The sequence below is a fragment of the Camelus ferus genome, chromosome 9, assembly GCF_009834535.1.
Source record: "Camelus ferus isolate YT-003-E chromosome 9, BCGSAC_Cfer_1.0, whole genome shotgun sequence".
NCBI lineage: Eukaryota > Metazoa > Chordata > Mammalia > Artiodactyla > Camelidae > Camelus > Camelus ferus.
In genome coordinates this window covers 12,477,043-12,499,479 of record NC_045704.1, presented here as the reverse complement: position 1 = coordinate 12,499,479, position 22,437 = coordinate 12,477,043, and the positions used below count along the sequence as shown (strand labels likewise).

Here is a 22,437-nt window from a genome sequence, read left to right as displayed (position 1 = left end):
AAACCCAAAATAAAAATAAAATGCATGTGAAGATATTTTTTTTAAAAATTTTAGAAAAGAAGGGGAAGAATCATAGAACCTACCCTCGAAGGGTCTGAAGGACACTGTGAATCAAAGTCTCAGCACAGCCCTGCCACATTGTAAACACTCAAGAACCAGCTATTATTATTAGAAATTAATGATTAAAGTCAGCACTGTGATTATAACATTATAATATTCTAATGTTAATATTGTTGAGGAATAATTAGTGATTGCAATGTGAACGATATTCATTGTAAATCATATCCCCATCCCCGGGGTGTCTGAGAAACTCTGCCCCTCGTCATCTGGGGAGGTTGGGCAGCAGTGTGTGGGTACAAGGGTATTCGTAGGGTCGCTCGGGGAGTAAGGAAATGGGCATCTCTCCATCAAGCAGCTGGGCCCCCTGGACTCAGCTGCTGCCTGGTAACTGCTGCCCTGGGCTCATGGCCTCATGTCCCCCTCAGCCACCGGCTCCTGCTCCCCAGTGTTCCTGTGGTCATCACTCCTCCGCATCACAGTTCCTGCTCCCACAGCTGCTTAGGGCTCACAGCTCTTCTTGCTCCATCCATCCTGCCGCCTCCCGCCTCCTCTGACCCTGTGGTTCCCACAGCCTCATATTCCCATTGGTCCTCTCTGCCTGCTTCCATATGTTAACTTCCCATGCTCCCCATCCAGTTGGGACTGCCATGCCCACAGCTCTCATGCCCAGCTGTCTCAGCCTCAGGGCCAATACCAGCCTATGGATTGATGTTCACGGGGAAAGTACCAATTCTGGGTCAAACAGATGGATCCTGGGCTCAGCCTGACCCCTCAGCACCAGTGTCAGCTTGACCGATGTTTCTTGAGTGTTAACTATGTGCCTGGCGCTGTCCCAAGAACTCTCCCTGTGTTCTCTCAGCTCCTCTTCTCTGTAACCCTGTGAGGCAGGTGCTGTTATCATCCCATTTCACAGAAGAGGAAACCGAGGCTCAGGGCAGTCATCACCCAGGGTCGCCCAGGTTGTGCGTGCTCCCCCCATCCCACCCTGCCCTGTGAGATCCCCTCCCTCTGGTCCTCCCTGTCTCATTTGAGCAAGTTAGCACCCCAGGAGTTTTGATCAGTGGTTTGCAGTCCCTCTTAGGCAAGGCTCCCCTAGGCGGGTCTGCATGATGAGAGTTGTGCAAAATATGTGCTCAGTGGCCCCTCAGTGTGGGACCCGAATTATCAGGTGATTTATGTTCCTTTAAGGTGTCTCGCCAATTTTTAGTGTGTAAATGTGCCATGTGGCTTTCCTAGAAGGGAGCAGCTGAGAGCCCCAGTATCCGTACCGGGCAGCTGAAGCTGGGAGGGTCATGATGGCAGGAGGCATTCTTACTGCGGGGCTCCGGTGTTTGACATATAACTCATTTACCTCCACCACACTTTGTTCATGGGTGTTATTATCAAGCCCCTTGCCCAGATGAGGAAACTGAGGCACAAATGCTTAAATGTCACATGTCCAAGGCCACTGGTCCAGTTAGTGGCCAGATTGCAGGCCTGGGCTGTGAGCTACTCCACTGTTCCTCGGGGAGAGCAGGTGGGGTCCCCTCCCCTGTGGCACCTTGACTTGCCCCCGTCCAGACCTGCTGGAGAAGTCGCGGGCCATCCGCCAGGCCAAGGACGAATGCAGCTTCCACATCTTCTACCAGCTGCTGGGAGGCGCTGGAGAGCAGCTCAAGGGTCAGTGTCCAGTGGCTCCCTGGGGGCTCAGGAGTGGGGTACTGGGTGCGAGACCTGGTGGGAGCCCGGGGAGGAGGAGGTGGGAGGCACTAACCTCTGTCGAGCACCTGCTTTATGTCAGGCTACTGCTGGGTAGTGGATTCTGTTGCCTCCTGGACCCCGCTGCCCCTGGTTTCTGCCGCCTCTCGACTTTTGCCAAGCCGACTCCTGCCACCCCCAGGCCCGGGCTGCCTGCCCTCTGGTTCCCGCTGCTGTCTCCTGAGCCTTGCTCACACCAGCTCCGTGGCCACGTGGCTCCCGCTCACCCTCACTTCTCTGCTGAAACTCCGGGGCTCTGCTTCCTCCAGCGGGTGTTGTGATGACTCCAGCTTTGCCACCTCGGGGTTCCTGATGATCGTGGTTTGTGTGGCTTCTAAGCGCCTACTGCCTCCTGGTTCCTGCCTGAGATTTCCTCCTGTCTCCTGCTCTGCACTCCTCCTGCCCTTGGGCTGTGGAAACACCCTGAGGCTCTCTCCTTTACAGTGCCCCCCAACCCCCGCCCCATCTCGTTCTGGCTTCTTCAGCTTTGTAGCTCCGGCCGCCTCCTGACCCCTTCGCACCCAGCCGCCCACTGATGGTGGCTTCCGAACCCACATGCCAACTGCCAATGTCCCCTGCTGTCCTGTGGCTTCTGCTAACTCGGGCAGCCGCAGCCCTGTTGCTTCTGCCAGTGGGCGGCTCCTGTCTGCTCTAGGCAATTCCGTGACTTGAGAATCAATATGGAAGGAGGGAAGAGGAAAGGTCTAGTATGTGCTAAGTACCCATGTCATGCCTGGCCCATCCCACCAAACCCGTGAAGAAAGCATCCTCACACCCTTGACAGAGGAAGAGACCGAGGTTCCTAGTGGGGAAGTGATGCTCGTCCCAGGGAAGCCTGGAAGTGAGTCTGACTCTACAGCTCACTCTTGACCTTGGCCTTCACCTGTTTCCCCTACAGCTGACCTTCTCCTAGAGCCATTCTCCCACTACCGCTTCCTGACCAACGGGCCGTCGTCCTCTCCCGGCCAGGAGCGCGAGCTCTTCCAGGAGACGCTGGAGTCCCTGCGGGTCCTGGGATTCACCCATGAGGAAATCACCTGTGAGTAAGCTCTGAGCCCCCAGCAAAGGGTGGGGGTGGACCCCACATGGGTAGGCAGGGGACCTGGACATTCATTTCTCCGTTTGAAAACTAAAACGGAATGGAGGAGGGAGGAAGGTAGAGCTTTAAATAGGGGATCAGGAAGGACACACTGAGATGGCAATGTTCAGTCAAGCAAAAGCCTGGAGAGCTGAGGGAGTGAGCACTGGTGATATGGGGAAGAGTGTTCTAGGCAGAGGGAACCATATGTGCAAAGGCCCTGAGGCAGGAAAGGCGTGGCATGTCTGAGGAACTTCTTGAATGGATTTAACTGGTGGGTGACTGAGGGGTATGGGGAGATGGAGCTGCAGAGGCAGATAGGGCCTCAAATGCCAGCCTAGGGGCCTGGGACTTTGTCCTGAAGGCACTGGGGAACCATGGGAGGGCTGGGAGCAGTGGAGGAGCAGCTCTGGGCTGGTGAAGGATGCACTGGAGGCCAGGAGGGGGCTGAAATGAAGGTGGAGGGAAGACCCTGGCCCTGGGTCAGCCCTGTTTGGTCTGGGCTCGAGGGCACTGGGCTGAAATACCCAGATCATCATCACAGGTTATGCTGCGCGGCCTCCCACCTTTCTCACCAAACTGTGTTTTCACAGTAGTTCTGTTGCAACACTGTATTCATTTGCTAGGGCCACCTTAACAAAACACCAGAAACCTTAAACAGCAGAAATTGTCTCCCAGTTCTGGAGGCCAGAAGTCTGAGATTGGGGTGTTGGCAGGGTTGGTTGGTCCTGGGAGAATCTGTTCGTTTCCTCTCCTGTAACTTCTGGTGATTTCCTGGCCATCGTTGGCATTCTCTAGCTTGTAGAAGCATCACCTGCCTCCGTGTATATGTCTGTGCGCAAATATCCCATTTATAGGACACCCATCATATTGGATTAGGGGCTACCCTACTCCCATGTGACCTCATCTTAACTTGAACAATTACATCTGCAACAACCCGATACCCAAATCAGGTCACATTCCGAGAGGTCCTGGGGGTTCAGACTTCAATGTATCATTTTGGGGACAGTAAGGGAGCATGACTGAACCCATAACATGCACGTAGAGGCAGACCTCAGTCCTTTCTGTGGCTGCCTGGCATTTCATTGTCTGGATGAACTGTGATTCCTTTCACCAGTCCGGTAGAGAAAGACCCTGAGCAGGGCCGAGCAGGGGCCGGGACTGGATCTCATTCTCCGGCGCTGCGGGAGGCCCTGGGAGCTATTGTTGGCTCCAGGGCCAATGACGAAGGCTGGAGACCCAGTGCCAGCTTGGCTGTCCACCCCGGCTGCAAACAGGCCAGGATCCTAGGGCATATTGACACAGGGTCTCTGGCCTCCCTGCTGGATTTCCCAACCACAGTTGCGTAACCGCTCCGCCTGCCTGTCCTCCTGGGCAACTGACAAACAAATTCAGATGGAGGCTACAGTGGGGGCCTGGGTCCCGCCTGACCTCCTGACACAGGTCACCTTCAGAAAACTTCCCTGGGGGGCTGCCTTGCTGTGTGGTGGGCAGCAGCTCCGAATTTGGCAATCTCAAAGGAAAAATTTTGAAGCATGCATGTAGTGATGTAATCTGAATATGATCAAAGGTCCTCGCGTGAAATCTGAGGCATCTGAGGCTCTTGCAGGCCCACAGCCCTGGTTTTCCACTGTTAAGCTTCCTGCCTGGCCTTCCAGAAATATTTTAGACATGTAAGGTAAAAAGAAAAGACACACATTATAGGTTATTTTCCAGCCCCAGGGCTGATATTCAGCCCTACTGTTGATAAAAATGTTACGATATTTCTCTTCTGATTCAAAAGTTCCCACACAGTGGTTGCTCCAGATGTGCCCACCCCCCCACCCGCACCGACCTTCCTCCCAGGACCGTTGCAGATGTACCAACTAATGGTGAAAACATCTGGCCCATCAGGCCCCACCCCACAGCCTGGCCGAGGTCCTGGGCAGCACTGGGCTAAAATGTCAGCTCATCACCCCCATACTATTGTGTTTTCCCCCCACATGGTAGGTTTTGGCAATTATTCTGTTTTTGTATGAATAGGTGAACTTCAGTCTTTTTGGCGGTTGTATGAAATTTCCCAGTTTAGATGAACTGTGATTTTTTTTTTCAGTGGAGGGACTGGGTATTGAACCCAGGACCTCGTGCTTGCTAAGCACGCACTCTACCACTGAGCTGTACCCTCCCCCCTAACTGTAATTCTTGTAACTGATCCCTGTCCCTTGCAGACGCACCCTTAGGGTGACTACATCCCATTGCTGTTGGAATGAACTCCCCTCCCCCCACAAAGAAAGGTGTCAAGACCATCCTTGTAGGTAGGTCTTTGTGCTCCTGGGTGAACAGAACTGTAGCATCAGTTCTTAGTAACGAAATGCTGAGTCCAAGGAGAGGTGCAATTTTTGTTTTTTTCCCAGCTTTAACAGAAATGTAACAGCTTTAAAAAATTTTTTAAATTGAAGTGTAGTTGACTTACAATGCTTCAGGTGTACAGCAAACTGATACAGTTATACATATGTATGTATGCTTTTTCAGATTCTTTTCCATTATAGGTTTGTACAAGCTATTGAATATAGTTTCCTGTGCTATACAGTACGTCCTTGTTGTTTATCTCTTTTAGATATAGTAGTGTGTATGCATTCATCCCAAATTCCCAATTTATCCCTCTTCCCCTTTCCCCTTTGGTAACCATAGGTTTGTTTTCTATGTCTGTGAATCTATTTCTGTTTTGTAGATAAGTTTATTTGTATCATTTTTTACCACATGTAAGTGATATCATATGGTATTTGTCTTTCTCTGAGTTCACTCACTATGATAATCTGTAGGTCCATCCATTTATCTGCAAATGGCATTGTTTCATTCTTTTTATGGCTGAGTGGTATATATATATATATATATACCACAGCTTCTTTATCCATTCATCTATCGATGGACATTTAGTTTGCTTCTATGTCTTTACTATTGTAAATAGTGCTGCTGTGAACATGGGGGCTTTTGTCTTTTAAAGTTAGAGGTTTTTTCCAGATATATGCCCAGGAGTGGGGTTGCTGGATCATATGGTAACTCTATTTTTAGTTTCTTAAGGAACCTCCATACTGTTCTCCATAGTGGCTTCACCAAATTACATTCCCACCAACAGTCAACAGTTTTATTGAGATGTCAGTCACATACCATAACATTCACTTCATTAAACTGTGCAAGTCAGTGGCTTCTAGTACCATCACAGAGTTGTGCAGCCATCAGCACAATCACAATTTAGAATATTTTCAGTGGCCCTAGAGGATAACTTGCATGGCTTTGCCATCACGGGCCAGTTTCTACTGCTGGCCCCTGGTAACCACAGCTCTGCTTCCTGTCTATAAGAATTTGCTTATCCTGGACCTTTCAGATCAATGGAATCATACAGTACGTCATCCTTTGTGGCTGACTTCCTCCCCCCGGGTTAATAGTGTGAAGGTTGATCCATACAGTAGCAAGTATCTGGGCGTCTTTCCTTTTTATTGCTGAATAATTTTGATTCTTATCTTTTTATCACGGAAATTTTCAAACAGGTATGCAAGTAGAGAGCAGAGGGTAACGAACCCCCCCCCCCCCGCCCCGGGCACCTGGCACCAGATCCAACAATTACCAGCTGATAACTTCTTGGCTTTCGGCGCTAACCGCCTTCCTTTCCCTTCCCCCAACCCCGAGTGTTTTTTAAATTGTACTGAATCGACCTCATCGCCATCCAGAAGGTGGCGCTAGTTTCCAGTTTCGCCAACCGGATATCTGGTGCACCTGTTTCCCCACGCGCAAGCCAGCAACCACTGTCGTGAGTTTTTTGCTTTTGCTGGTGCGGCAGGTGGATGGGGTCTCATAACAGTTTTAGTTTGTGTTTCACTTGCGAACAGTGGAGTCAGCCGGTCACCTTTTCCTAGACTCTCCTTTTGACAAAAGAGGAGACGGAGGTCCAGGGAGGTGGGATGTCTGCCTTAGGACTCACTGCAGTTAACAAAGAGGCAGTGGAACCCGGGACTGACTCCAAAGCTGACTGGTGATCCGTTCCCAGGGAGGCAAGAGGGCGCCTCTGGGTCACCTGTGGGAAGCCTGGGGGCAGAGAGCGTCGGGGGCCAGTGGAGTCAGGACCTCCATCTCCCTCCCCACTTCCCATCTCTGTCCGCGTTGGCACCGTCAGTGATACTCTGAGGGGTTGAGCAGGGAGCCTGGCACACAGGGAGGTGAGCTCCTGCTTACTTGAGGCCATCACAGCACGATTAGCCCCACGCCTCTGCCAACGCCAGCGCAGGCTGGGACTTGCTCACTGTCGTCGGCTGGTCTGAAGTCACCCGCGAGAGCTGACTGCCAACTCCTCAGGTGTCAGACTCACCCGGATGCTTGGCACCAATGCAGGTTCCTCAGCCAACTGTAAAAGGCCATTTTAAAGGTCACTAGGGGAACTCGAGTCTGGGCGGGGTCTGAGCTGAGGTTAAGGATGAACGGCCACTCAGTTTGTTAGGGGTGATTATGCCAGTTATGGGTCTATAAGGAGATGTCATTTATTTTTTTCGGAAGGTGCTTCCCTGCCCCACCCCCATCAAAACCAGCATTTCCAGGACTCTCCACTGTCCTGGTCCACCCAGCCCCTGACGCCCCCAAACAGGTAGAAACGGAGACAGATGAGCCCAGCCCCTCCCACTGCCCAGCTGGGAAACTGAGGCCCAGGAGGCCCCCCGGCATGCCCAAGGCCTCACAGCAAACTCCCACTGTTCAATAATGTACCCCGACTAGTGAACTCCTTGCCGTTTATTCTTTAGTCTATTGATTCAGTCGACACTTGATGGAGTCTTTGGGCCAGACCCCTGCAGCCTGGGGCCGCCAAGCTAACCATGACCAAGACAGAACAAGCCCCTTTCCCCTGGAGTGCTGAGCCCCAGGGAGCGTCACAGCATACAAATGCACAAATTAAAGTTGATCCCATGGAAGAGTGACAGCTGGGAGGTCCTAAAGCAGTAACGATGTGTCATGGAGGTCTTGGAAGGGTTGGGGCAGCTGCTGGCGGAGGTGGCTGTTGGCTGAGCTCTGATGGTCAAGAATTAAGCAGGTGTAGATGGTGCTGGATGGCCTCTTGGTGGAGGGAACTGTCAGGGCAAAGGCCAGGGGGCAAGAGAGAGTGTCACCTGTTGGCAGAAATGGAAGGAGATCGGCATGGCTGCTTGGAGTGAGTGAGGGGTCCCCAAACTGGAGTAGGTGGGAGAGTTGGGGACATGGTGCCTAAGACCCTGATAAGGGGTTAGACTGAATCCCAGAAGTAGTGGGGACATAGAAGGAATTCTTCCCCCCAAAGAGGCAAGCTTAAGTTCATTCATGAACACATTTATGGATTGCTTACTGTATGTGGAGGACACGATTAGAAGATACTTTCCACAAGGAGTTATGATCTTGATGGATCTTCTGGTCCCCACCTGCCCAGTATCTGTGACATCCAGAAACACCCCCCAATACCTTGCCTGGTGGCCCCCATCACTGTGCCAACAATCCCTGCAAGTTCCTGAGACGTCCTCTCGGGGGCAGCATCACCCAGTTAGGGTGAGATTTCTCTATTCTGCACAGACAAGCAAATACAGTCCATCTTCATTTGCAACTTCCCCGTTTGAGAATTCTCATGTACACTAACTGTATTTGTAACTCCCAAATCAATAATCCTGGTGCTTTTGTGGTCAATGAGGTCATTCACAAAAGGGTGAAAGTTTTGAGTTGCCCAGTGCAGACTCAGTTGAGGTCCCACGAGGCAATCCTCTGCCTTTTTTTTTTTTTTAATTGAAGTATATTTGATTTACTGTGTTGTGTTAGTTTCTGGTGTACAGCAAAGTGACTCAGTTATACATATGTGTATTCTTTTTTATATTCTTTCTCATTATAGGATATTACAAGATAATATCTTGTAATAATCTTTAATAAAAAATATGAAAACAAATATATGTAAATACATGCATGACTGGGACATTATGCTGTACATCAGAAATTCACACATTGTAACTGACTGTTCTTCAGTTTAAGAAAAAGATATTGAATATAGTTCCTTGTGCTATACAGCAGGACCCTGTTGGTTATCTATATTATATATAGTAGTTTGTGTCTGCTAATCCCAAACTCCTAATTTATCCCTCCTTCCTTTCCCCTTTGGTAAACATAAATTTGTTTTCTGTGTCTGTTAAGTCTGTTTCTGTTTTGTAAATAAATTCATTTGTATCATTTTAAAAAGTACCTCCGATTAAAAAAAACAAAAAACTAATTACCTACCCCCTGCAAAAAAAATTAAAGAAAAAACACCTGCCCAGGGTCAGGCGGTGGTTTGATTTGACATCGGGGTTTTTTTCCTTTTAAATTGAGGTACTGGAAATTGAACCCAGGACCTTGTGCATGCTAAGCATGCACTCTACCCACCCCTCCCCGACATTGGATTTTTAAGCTAGATTTCTAAGGGGGTGGTTAAGACCACACATCAGGGTCTGGAGCCACGCATGATCTCTTTCTCTCTCTGCTGCCCCTTAGCCATGCTGCGGATGGTCTCCGCAGTTCTCCAGTTTGGCAACATCGTCCTGAAGAGAGAGCGAAACACCGACCAAGCCTCCATGCCTGACAACACAGGTACCGCCACCTGCCTGCTGCCCCTCCTGCCACGCAGAGAGCACCCCCCTCCCCAGCCAGACCTGTCTCCAACCCAGGACCACTCCGATTTCCTGCCCTCTGCTGAGTCCTTATCAAAGGAACATCTTCCACTCTTTTCTTGATTATAAGTATGAGCTCTGCTGAAAATGTGAACACCACCAGTGACCCAAAACGAGGTGGAGGGGGAACAGCGGGATCCTCTGTCGTCCTCACCCCTCCCAGCTGATGGGGAACCTCCGTTAGTGCAGGGCGTATCTCCTCCTGGCCTCTGTGCTCTGCATGCATGTACCTTTTAATTTTTTATTTTTTGCTTTTCAAAAGCAGAAGTATAGTTGATGTTCCTCTTTTTAAAATCCAAATGGAAATAGCTACTGGGGTTTCTTCATCTGGGGTCTGTTGGGGAGAACTGATTGCCAGTATAATTAATCTCCTGTAAGATTCTGTCTGTCTCATTTTCTGCCTTTGCAAACATTAATCAGAGAAGCAGCCCCTAATTTTCATCAGCTGGCAAAGAACCCACTAAAGGCTGAGAACTCTGTTAAGGTGTCCTATTACTGGCAGTGTCGTCCTCTGTGCTAGCTTTTTTTTTTTTAAGTTTAGCTTTATTTTTGGGGGGGAGGTAATTAGGTATTTATTTACTTATTTATTTAAATTGAGGTACTGGGGATCAAACCCAGGACCTCATGCATGCTAAGCAGGTGCTCTACCACTGAGCTATACCCTCCCCCCGAAGTGATGCATTTTTAAAGATTTCTTTTGTGTTTGGCCACTTCAGTGAAGTTTTATTACAAGATCTTTCCCCCCAACATTTTATAGGGATATTTTCAAACATACAGAGAAGTTCAAAGTCATAGTGAACCACCCAGACGTACCGCCTAGATTCTGCCATTGACATTGTTACTACACTTGCTTTATGGAAAATCTTTCCATCCTCTGTTTATCCATCTTACTTTCTGGTGCATTTCAGGTATTGGGGTCATTCGCCCTTACACCCTACAGCCTGCATGTCATTTACTGGCGTCCAGTATTTATTTACAATTCTTTCTTGGATTTGAAGTGAAACATACAAATCATGAGATACACACATCTTAAGTGTACCATGTAATAATTTATAATAATTATTATTTAACAAATAATTATTAAATAAATATGTACTCATTGTTTATTAAATAAGTAAACAATAATTATGTTAATTATGTATTAAATAATTATTGAACAATTATAATAAGTATTTATTAAATAATAATTGTGTATATAATACTTATTAAATGATAGTTTTATAATTAATATTTGTTAAATATTTATTGAACAATTATTTGTGATAATATTTATTTAATAATTATTGAGCAATTATTTATAATACATATTTATTAAATAATTATAATTTCTATTTATTAAATAATAATTACTAAACAATAGTTTTATAATTGATAATTAATATTTAATTTTAATATTAATGTTTATTAAATATTTATTGCATATATTTATAAATATTTATTAAATAATAATTTAAAGTAATTGTTTATAATTATTATTTATTAGTTATAAACAATTATAGTAATTTATATATACTTTATAATCATATACTTTATAGTTACATTATAGTTGATAGTATTTATTAAATAATAACTATTTATAATAATAATATTTAGTGACTGCAGAACATTTTTTCAAATGAATGAACCTCGACTCTCTTACCAGTCCCCAGCTGTTGGGCATTCAGGTTGTTTCCTGGTTTTCTCCATCATAAACAGCACTGTGACAAACATCCTCCTAGTCCAGCCATTGCTCACATCCAGGTTTCTATTTGCCAACAGGGGTCCCAGGAGGGTGATTGTTAGGCCAGAGAATACACATGCTTTTAGGACCTGTGATGCGTCTAGTGGGAAAGACTGGGTCCATCTTCTGTCCCACTCAGAGTTGGGGGGTGGCACTCTCTTCCCCAATCCATGCTGGCCCCACTTCCCAGTGCTGATGGGATCTTGATGTCTCTTGCCCTCAGCTGCACAGAAGCTCTGCCGCCTCCTGGGCCTGGGGGTGACCGATTTCTCCCGCGCCCTGCTCACCCCCCGCATCAAAGTTGGCCGAGACTACGTGCAGAAAGCACAGACCAAGGAACAGGTGGGCGAGGCTGGAGGCTGGCAGGTGCAGGGAGGGTCCTAGATTTTAAAGTACCTTATGCCAGTTTTTTCTTATTCACTCATTAAACTTTTTTGCTGAGTGTCTGTTTGGTTACCAACTCTGGTCTAGGTGCTGGAAGTAAAAGTAGTCATGGAAGCAAAGACCACACCTTCATGGAGCCCAGGCTCTAGCAGCAAATCAGATAATAAAAGAAGATAAATAAATAAGGATGCTTTCTATGAAGGAGAGGATTAGGGTAGTCAGGAAAGCCCTCTCTGAGGAGGTGACATTTGAGTTGAGACCTAGATGGTTTAAGGCAGAGGGAATAGCATATGTAAAGGCCCTGGGGCTGGAACAAGCTTGGCAAGTTGGGAACATTAAGGATGTCATTGAGGCTAGAGTGGGGCAGAAGGTGGTATAAGCTGCAGTCAGAGAGTTTAGAAGGAGACAGATCACACAAGGTCTTACGGGCCACTGTAAGGAGGTGAGTTTTATTCACAGGGCAGCTGGAGACCAGTGAGGATTTAAGCCATGGAGCAACTTGATTCAGTTTGTCTTGTATAAAGATTCCTTTGCCAACTATGGAGAATTGGGTCCAGGGGTCACCAATAGAGGCAGAGACACGAGGAGGCCACTTGACCACACAGGCAAGCAATGGCAGCTCAGACAAAGGTAGTGGCAGTGGGAGTGGGGAGATCTGAAAGCATGCTAGATGTTTTCAGAATCCAGCCTTGGGGATGGGCCAGAGAAGGCACAGTAGGGGATATGAGATTGGGGGTCACACTGACCCGGGTTCCCTCTCAGTTGAGGTACTATTGTTAGGATCCATTTCCTGAGGCACAGAGAGATTTATTCACATGCCTGAGGCCACACAGCCTCTAAGGGGCAGAGCTGGGATTCTAACCTAGGTGTCAGGCTCTTCTTAACTGTTCTGGAAATTGGTTCAAGGGTTTGGGGGAGGAGTAATGAGCTAATATGCCCCGAAGCTCTTCATACAGTGCCTGGTGCACAGTAGGGCTTCAGTAGTGGTTTTTGTTTTTTGGATTTTTTTAATGGAGGTGCTGGAGGTACTGAGAATCGAACCCAGGACCTCATGCATGCTAAGCAGGCGCTCTACCATTGAGCTATACCCTTCACCCTGGTCTGCTGTTGTTAATGTCACCATTCTTGATGAACCACGAGGGGGCCCCGTCCACACCCAGTGTCTCCTCTCTGGCCCTCAGGGAGGGACTGGGGCTGCCGATGTGCAGGCGGAGTCCTCACTGCATGCCCTCCCCGCAGGCGGACTTCGCGCTGGAGGCCCTGGCCAAGGCCACCTACGAGCGCCTGTTCCGCTGGCTGGTCCTGCGCCTCAACCGAGCGTTGGACCGCAGCCCTCGCCAGGGCGCCTCCTTCCTGGGCATCCTGGACATTGCTGGCTTCGAGATCTTCCAGGTCTGTGCCTTATGCGGGGCTGGGGTCTGGAGAGCTCCATCAGGCTGGCCCTGTCCCCGCCCTCTGCGTTCTCTGCCCCCTCTCTCATGTGTCCTTCTCCCTCCCGCAGCTGAACTCCTTTGAGCAGCTCTGCATCAACTACACCAACGAGAAGCTGCAGCAGCTCTTCAACCACACCATGTTCGTCCTGGAGCAGGAGGAGTACCAGCGTGAGGGCATCCCCTGGACCTTCCTGGACTTTGGCCTCGACCTGCAGCCCTGCATCGACCTCATCGAGCGGCCGGTGAGCCCAGGGCTTCTCCCACCCCTCAGCTCACACGTGTCTCCTCTAGCATCTGCCAGTGACTTGGGTCCAGCTCCTCACCCTGCCGGGCCTCTGCATCAATTTAGTGGGGAAGATGGCACAGATCTGCGTGGCCCCTAGATGTTCGGAACCCAGAACATGCCTGCCTCGGGGCCTGGCTTGAATCAAAGGGCTGATCGAGGGCTAAACCTGTCACTGTTGTCGTGTTTTCTTGCAGATCCCAAGTGTCACATGACCTCAAATTTAGCAGCAACCTAAGTGTCCAATATTTGGGGATCTGACTTACTCTTTCCCCCCACCACTTTCTGTTGATGGTCAGGCTAACCCCCCTGGACTCCTGGCCCTGCTGGATGAAGAGTGCTGGTTTCCAAAGGCCACAGACAAGTCCTTTGTGGAGAAGGTGGCCCAAGAGCAAGGTGGTCACCCCAAGTTCCAGCGGCCAAGGCACCTGCGGGATCAGGCTGACTTCAGCGTCCTGCACTATGCGGGCAAGGTAGGGAGTGGGGGCCAGCCTTGGGGCATGTGGGTGGGAGTGAGGATGCAGGGAGGGTGCAGAGGGAAAGCAGGGGCCACCTGATGTCCACTGGGACAAATCATAGCCAGGCCACGGACTAGGAAAGCCCAAGGAGGAGTGAGGACTCTCTGATGAAATCAGCAGACTTCCTCAAGGAGGGGATATTTGCAGTAGGTTTTGAGGGATGGATAGGAGTTCCCCAGGAGGAGAATTAGGAGCATATTGCTAACGTATTTGGCAAACATCTGCCTTTTGTGTGCTCAGTCCTGTGCTGAGCAAAGCTGGACCCTAGTCAGACATGATTCCATCCTGACAAATTTTCTTATCTAGGAGGGAGATGAATACAGATCACTGGGATATAAGGCTGATAAGTGCTTTAATGGGGGCAGTTATAGGTAGTGTCAAAGACCAGAGGAGGAATGCCGGGGAAGTTCTCACAGAGGACAGTAATGCTTGATGTAGAATCTAAATCAAGCGTCAGCAAATATTTTCTGGAAATAGTTTCAGCTCTGTGAGCCAGACAGTCTCTGGCACAATTACTCATTTCTGCCATTATAGCCCAAAAGAAGTCACAGGTCACACAGAAACGAAGGCTGCATTCCAATAAAACTTTATTTACAAAAGGAGGTGGCAGGTTGGATTTGGCCTGAGGGCCATAGTTTGCCAATCCCTGGTCTAAATGATGAGAAACATGTAGCCAGCAGAGGACGGGAGGACGGAATAGCATGTACAAGACCCGTGGGTTCCTTTCTAGAGCTGTTTGCTTCCCAAACATTGCCTGAGACTGCCCATGCACCCAGTTGTGTGCTGGGCTATGAGTCAGACTCGGGCCCTGGCCTCCAGGAGCCACTGTCTGGTCGCGGGAGCACGTGCAGAGAACCACGGGTCAAGACTGTGACTCCGTGGAGAAGGAGCCAGCCGTGTAAAAGTCCACGGCGAGGGAATCACAGGTGGTGGAAAAGGCAGGGATAAAAATCCTGAGGTGGAAATGAGATCTCACGTTTGAGGAGCAGTGTGGCTGGTGTAGAATGAATAAGGAAAGAAAGGATGGTGGGTGATGTCATGGAGGTGGGCGATGTCATGGAGGTGGGCAGAGTCCTGGTAAGGGAAATCCGTAAAGGGAGAAGGGGCCCTGCTGGTGGAGGGTGCAGTTCAGGATATGGACACAAGGTGGCACCAACGCCCTCGCGTGAGTGGTGAGCCCCAGAGCTGGGCGGGAGTCAGCGCTTCTGGGAGGCCCCTTGGGGAATCTGGAGAGCTGGTGAACCCACCATCTCAGTCCCCTCCTCTGCCCGACTTCATCCAGGTTGACTACAAGGCCAATGAGTGGCTGATGAAAAACATGGACCCTCTGAATGACAACGTCGCAGCCCTGCTTCACCAGAGCACAGACCGGCTAACTGCAGAGATTTGGAAAGACGGTGAGGATCAACTTCCTCGGGTCCGGTCTCCCTGAGGCTCTGTGCATCCCTTCTCCCCACAGTAGGAACGCTTTTGTTCCAAGCTGAGTTCTGAACCTGAGTTGTCTGCTCAGATGCGGAACTAGTGCCAGCAGGAGAGACAGTCTCACATTAGCGTTTCCAATTAGTGATTGATTGATTGATAGCTCAAGCCAGCATCACACTCGATGGTAAAACACTCCTGTTTAATCAGAAACGAGACAAGGATGCCCACTGTCAACACTGCTGTGAAACACGTTTTTGGCGATATTGGTTGATGCACTCAGACCAGAAAAAGAAATAGGTATATGAATATTCAAAAGGAAGTGATGAAGGTATTCATTGTAGGTGACATATGATCTCTAAAAAAAAAAAATCAAGAGATTCTACTGAAAAAGAATTAAGGACAACAAGAGAACCCAGACAGGTGGTGTTTTACACATCAGTCAACTTTTAGGCTTTGCTTTCAGTTCCCTTCAGGACTCCAGGAGAATTAAAAAGAAGCAAAAACCAAGATATTAGTTTGGAGTTTTCTTGGTCCAACAAGGCCCATATGAGTTTGGCCATCAGTCTTTTCAGACTGACACTCCTAAGAGGTGGACAGAAAAGCCTTGTGCGTCCTTGCCTCCCATCCTTAGAGGAGGTTTGAGAGATGATTTTATAAAAGTGGTAGAACCAGTAACTTGGTTTTTCTGATTCCGGGTTTCCAGAATCTGTCAGTTTACCTTAATCTTTTATTGAAGTGAAAAGTGTAGTAGTAGACGTGCCAGCCCATGTGATTAGACAGGAGAACAAAATAAGGAAGATGGGTCATTCCCAAAACGAATTCACAGGGAAAAGGGCATAGGGCAGCTAGATAGGGTAAGCTGCTTTTAGATAGAGAAATTTGGTGTTAATGTCTCAAATAACTTACATAAGAGGAGTTGAAAAAACAGTGTTTGATGTTCGGTAACAGAACCAGAATCTGCTGAGAATCATCTCCTTTAGACTGACAATCTCCCCTTTCAGCTTCTTTAAAATCTATGCCCCATTCATGGACACATGATGCCCCCCAGTCCCTCACATATTCCACCCCATATGTATACTTGGCTCTCAAAGGGTTCCAGGAGAGAAAGTGGAAGTGGCAAAGCCTCATGAGTCCTACTGGAACCAGACACAGCGTTAATTCCTCCACAATTCTGAACAAAGCAAGTCATGCGGCCAGCTCAGATTCCTGGAGCTGCAAGTTACAGAGAGCAGTGGGGAACTGGGACCAGTTTTTCATCAATCTCTCCTACAGCTGCCCTGAGCCCAGAGTTGGCTTTGCTCTCTGGCATCCTGACAGCCCAGAGTTGGATACCCAGCATTCTGGCAGCCCAGGGGGAAAGCCAGATGAGACAAGCTCTCTTCAGAGAGGCAAATACAAGCTGAGAGCCTAGAGTTAGTCCTTGAGTTTCCTGGCAGCCAGGGCAAAAAAGGGATACCTAATAAAACAGATTTAGACTCAACCTCTAGAGAGAGAGAGTTCTTTTTTTCCCTTGGCATTAAATTCTCACAGAGGACATTTGTCCCTTCAGCCAACATTGATGCATTCAGTGGTAGACACAAAGATGAACAGGGCAGTCTCCCTGGCTTTAAACGTTCATGGCTAACATTCAGGTTTCCCCTCCTGCTTTGCTCTGTGCTGCTGACTAATAACCTTGTCTTCTTTTCTCCTTCCTGCCACCTTCTCTCCCTCTCCTCTTCTGATGCTGCTCCCTTTGCATCTCCCGCCCCCTGTCTCTGCCTCCCCCCAATCTGTCCTCACACCCAGAACACGGGGGCTTGCAGCAGTTCTCTTTCCTGGGCTCCTTCCCACCGTCGCCCCCAGGATCTCCAGGGAGGCACAGCTCTGCCATTTCTCCGTCAGGGGGTGGGTGTTGCTGTGCATCAACGGGTGAGATTTGCTGGACGAGGAGGGTGGGCCCTTTGGACTGGAACCTGGTTTTGGATATCTGTCCCCTGTCCTCCCCATATGGAGGTCTTACCCTCCTCTTTCCCCACCTTGTTAGCTCCCTTGGCAGGTTCTAGACTCTTGTAGCACAAGGTCTTCTTCTAACCAAACAGCATATAAAAGTGCAAACAACTGTGCTAATAGCAGCTGGCATTAACTGTGTATGTACTATGTGCCATGCAATGTGCAAAGCCCTTTTACCAATATGAACACATGGAATCCTCCAGATGACCCAATCAGGCAGGTGTGGGTACTCCTACCCTCACCGTAGTCGAGGAAATGGAAGCACAGAGAAGTTAAGTCACCCACCTGAGGTCACACAGCCAGGAATAGACAAAGCTGGGATTTGAACCCAGAGCCTCAGCTCTTACCTGTGCTCCAAGAACTTAATAAATGACAATGAAGGAGGGAGGGTAGAGCTTAGTGGTAGAGCGTGTGCTTCGCATGCACAAGGTCCTGAGTTCAATCCCCAGGACGTCCACTATAAACAAACAAACAAACAAACCTAATTACCTCCCCCTGCAAAAAAAAAAGAAAAAAGAAAAAGAAAACAAATGAATGATAATGATCATTTTAATAATAACTGGAGTGTGGTGGTGGGAGGGACAACTTAACCCAGGAAGCAACAATACCACATATCCAAGCCCCAACTGTGCACAAGCTCTGCCCTCCAAGCAAGTTATCTGGTTGACCCCCAGTGACCTTCAGGATGGAGGCTTCCAGGACACGAGAAGCTGCCCCAGCTGTAGATTCTGGAGAAACTGGGCAGGATTCAATACATAGAATTTGCAGCAAACAAGTTGATATTTCTCACTAGCTGAAATGACACCACTAAATGGAGGAAACAAAGTTACCATGAAATCAGGCCTTTCTGGGAAGATGGTGAAAATAGAGGCAGTTTGCCTTCTTTTAAATATTGTGATAAAGCCAGACTTGGGTACGTTTTCACATGACAGTGTTTCAGGTTCCTAAAAATACAACATGGCAGTGGTTCTCACTTTCCCCCCCATCTGTGCCTCCATTTCCTCATCTATAAAATGGGAATGATTTTTATAGGCTTCTAAATAAGCTGATGTATGTAAAGTGCTTTGAGCAGGGCCTGGCAGGGAGTGAATGCTGAGCAAGCCTTTGCTGACACCATTGTCATTTGCTAATAAGGAAAATGGAGAAGATGGGTCAGAGGCTAGGGTTTGAGAGGACTCACATGGCCTGGGTTCAGATCCTGGATCTTCAGATCCTAAGCTGTGGGGCCTTGGGCACAATCTTCCATCTTTCTGAGCCTCAGTTTGTCTGTCAGTCCAATGGGCTGATGACACCTACCTTACTAGGCTGGGAGAGTTGTTTCATATGTAAAATGTCAGGTCCTGTACATGGTAAGACCCTTGACCTTCAGCCAGTCCAGCTCCCTACAACTGACCTCTGACCCTATTCTTCCTCTACGTATGTTTCCTCCTTCTACAGTGGAGGGCATTGTGGGGCTGGAGCAGGTGAGCAGCCTGGGGGATGTCCCACCTGGTGGCCGCCCCCGCCGAGGCATGTTCCGGACGGTGGGACAGCTCTACAAGGAGTCCCTCAGCCGCCTCATGGCCACACTCAGCAACACCAACCCCAGCTTCGTGCGCTGTATCATCCCCAACCACGAGAAGAGGGTGAGTGACCCGGCCTGGGAAGCAGACGCAGCTCTGGCAAAATGGCTTTACGCCCCAGACACTGGACTTGGCTGGGAAGCCATGTCTCGTCTCAGGCTCACCTCTGACTGGCTGCGTGACCTTGAGCAAGTTGCTTTCTCTACCAGGCTCAATGCCCTCTTTGGAAAATTCATTCATTCACAGGACTTATGTTTTATTGAACACCTACTAAGTGCCAGATAGTAGGGCTACATTAGAGAGGAAAGCACAGCCAACCCCATTTTCTCAGTCTAATCTGGAGCACAGACATTTAAGTAGCCACTTACACTGAATGTCCAGTTGAATTTGTAGGAGTGGTGACTGTCACATCAGAATTAATCTAGTCAGTGAAGTCAGGGAAGTCTCCCTGGAGGAGGTGGGGTCTGAGCTCTGAACGATAACTGGTATTCTAAACAGAGAACAGCTTGTGCAAAAGCCCAGTGGTTGTTTGGAGCTTGAAAAGTGTAAGAGATGGAAAGAAGGCTGTTGGGGCTGGGGGCGTCAAGTAGGTGTGAGGAGACCATGCCTGGTATCCCAGGCCACCAAGAGGCTTTCTTGTTGAGAAAATCAGGGAATAGGCCCTGTGGAGAAGGGTTAGCATGAGTGGAACTTGAAACTACAAAATTAGGTGCCTGGGGCTTCCATTGGACTCAGAAAGTAGAAGCTGTGGTTATTGGGTTGGTGGTTCTTTGTGTGTGTGTGTCCTTTCTCATGTCTCAGATACCATATTTATCAAATCTGAGACACATTTATTTCTGAGACTTTAGTATCTCTGAAGTTGGGATGTGGCTTAAAATTTGTGGCCTGTCTGAGTTTAATTGACAAGATTTTTTCTTTCTTGGTGGTATATGAAATAAGTGTGTTTTACAATTGATAGTGGCTTGTATTTGATTAGTGATGTCTTTTTTTTTCCGGTGGGATAGGGGAGTAATTAGGTTTATTTGTTTGATTTTTTTTTTCTTTAATGGAGGTACTGGGAATTGAACCCAGGACCTTATGCATGCTAAGCATGTGCCCTACCACTTGAACTATACCCTTCCCCTTGATTAGTGATGTCTTGACCTCATTTATTGTCGGTCTCTCCCAGTGGACTCTGAGCTCCCCCAGGACAGGCATTTCTGCCTGGCACGTAGTAGGTTCTCAATGAATTACAGGTGGAACCCCATGAAATTGCCAACCATTTGTGACCTGCCAGAACTGCCATCCAGCTGAGTTCCCCTGACGGCTGTCGTCTGATGCATTGCGCCCCCGTGTGGCCACCACTGAGCTTGCGTGTCTGTCACTGCTCTCTGCAGGCCGGGAAGCTGGAGCCAAGGCTGGTGCTGGACCAGCTGCGCTGTAACGGCGTCCTGGAGGGCATCCGCATCTGTCGCCAGGGCTTTCCCAACCGCATCCTCTTCCAGGAGTTCCGGCAGCGGTGAGAAGCGTGGGGTGGGATGGGGCTTGGATTTGGAAGCCACCATAGCTGCATCCAAAGCCCCCTCACCCCGCTACTTCTGAGTCAGGTGGAGGGTGAGGGTGGGCAAGTTCTTTTGGTTATTGAGTCTCAGTTTTCTCATCTGTGATATGGGAGAGCAGTGCCCTACTCAGTGCGTTCCCAGAGAGAAGGGGCATAGAGCACTATGTTGCAGAGAATTGCAGTCGGCATTTCTTATGAAAATGCAATGGAACAGGATAGAACAGAAAATATCAACGTATAAGAAGCCAGTAATATGGTAAATACTATTACAAAAATTATGCTTTACACAAGCTGTATATTGCAGCACCACCCGTAAGAAAGAACATGAGCCCCGTATATAATTTAAAATTTTCCAGTAGCCATATTTTTAAAGTAAAAAAAAAAAATCCAAAAGAAAAAAAACATTAAAAAAACTAAAAAGAAACAGGTGACATTAATGATAACAAGATATTTTATTTAATCCAATACATCCAAGATATTAAACAACTTTAACATGTAATCAATATAAAAAATGAGATATTATGCATTCTTTTTTTTTTCTACTAAGTCTTTGAAATATGTTGTGCCTTCCACCCATAGTGCATTTCAGTTCAGACACTAAATTTCCAGTGGTCATGGTGAAATGGAATCCTATCAAAACAATGAAATTGTGTTTGACAGAAAAATAGTTTACACTGCTTCAGTTTGTAAATTTTAATTGCACTTAATTCAAAGAGAATGCAATTAAAACCCCAGTTCCTCAACTGCCCCAGCCATGTCCCAAGGGCTCAGTAGTTGCCTGTGGCCAGTAGCTGCTGCATTGCTGCAAGTCTGCGGTTTCCTACTCAAAGTGTGGTCCCCGGACCAGCAGCATCAGCCTCACCTGGCAGCTTGTTAGATGTACAGATTTTCAGGCCCCACCTCAGACTTACTGAATTAAGATCTGCATTTTGACAAGATCCCTGGTGACTGAGAAACTCTAATACACACAAGTTTCTCAATACCAGTCATTAAATATCAATTAATTAATTAGTATTAACATATTACATATTATATGTGTACATATGTATGTATATATATTGTATATATCAGATGCATTATTTTTAATGACATGTCAAGATCCTGGAGAGGGCACAGCAGAGGAAAGGCTCTAAGGACAGATATGTGTGTGTTTATGAAATGTCCTTTCAAAATTCTGAGTTGTACTCAGAAACGTGAAAGAAACAACTGGAAAGCACATAGCTCAGGACTCGACAAATAATGAGCTCAAAAACAGCTGCAATTTGCTGTTACTCTCACACTTCCATTTGGAGACACACCTTTGTTTTATGTCTCGGGGACATATGGTGGTGGTATAATTAAACACTCAATCAGCACGCGGTGTGTGCAAGGAGTGGGAGCTTTTACTGTCAATGTTGCCATTGGTGGTGGTGGTAATGCTCTCAGCCTGGTGTGTCACCCTTGGTAATGTTTGTTTTTCTTACTGTTCTTATTGCTGTCATTGTTATTGCTATTTGTCACTCTGAGCCCAGTGCCTGGCTGTGGGCACAGTTTGCTGTTACTCTTCCTTACCCTCCATGCCTCCCTACCCGCTGCAGGTATGAGATCTTGACACCCAATGCCATCCCCAAGGGTTTCATGGATGGGAAACAGGCCTGTGAGAAGATGGTGAGTGTTTAGTGGAGGCTGGGGGGGTGCAGGTGTTTGTATGTGTGTGTGTGTGTGTACACCTTTGCCACGGTCTCAGGTGGTGGAGGTGAGGAGCTGGGGTCTCCAGTCTCATCACTCCTCCTTCTCAAAACCCCTCCCCCACCCATCACAGATCCAGGCCCTAGAATTGGACCCCAACCTCTACCGTGTGGGACAGAGCAAGATCTTCTTCCGGGCGGGGGTTCTGGCACAGCTGGAAGAGGAGCGGGACCTGAAGGTCACAGACATCATCGTGTCCTTCCAGGCAGCTGCCCGGGGATACCTGGCTCGCAAGTGGGGCTCCACACTATCTCTTGGGTCACATTGACCAAGGCTGGGTCAGGGAGGGGTTGTCCAGAT

General features: G+C 48.2%; 1 protein-coding gene across 6 annotated transcripts in view; it reads left to right on the top strand.

Moving 5' to 3' along the window:
* MYH14 (myosin heavy chain 14) overlaps nucleotides 1-22,437 on the top strand; it is a 74,893-nt gene that overhangs the window by 16,314 nt on the left and 36,142 nt on the right. For all 6 annotated transcript variants that reach the window (XM_014560781.2, XM_032487633.1, XM_032487632.1 and 3 more), the window contains 12 exons: nucleotides 1,621-1,719; nucleotides 2,696-2,836; nucleotides 9,383-9,478; nucleotides 11,502-11,620; nucleotides 12,902-13,054; nucleotides 13,164-13,337; nucleotides 13,678-13,851; nucleotides 15,179-15,293; nucleotides 18,745-18,932; nucleotides 20,246-20,367; nucleotides 21,987-22,056; nucleotides 22,211-22,371. In XM_014560781.2, coding sequence (XP_014416267.2) covers nucleotides 1,621-1,719; nucleotides 2,696-2,836; nucleotides 9,383-9,478; nucleotides 11,502-11,620; nucleotides 12,902-13,054; nucleotides 13,164-13,337; nucleotides 13,678-13,851; nucleotides 15,179-15,293; nucleotides 18,745-18,932; nucleotides 20,246-20,367; nucleotides 21,987-22,056; nucleotides 22,211-22,371 — 1,612 coding nt within the window. The remainder of the gene's footprint in view (nucleotides 1-1,620; nucleotides 1,720-2,695; nucleotides 2,837-9,382; nucleotides 9,479-11,501; nucleotides 11,621-12,901; nucleotides 13,055-13,163; nucleotides 13,338-13,677; nucleotides 13,852-15,178; nucleotides 15,294-18,744; nucleotides 18,933-20,245; nucleotides 20,368-21,986; nucleotides 22,057-22,210; nucleotides 22,372-22,437) is intronic.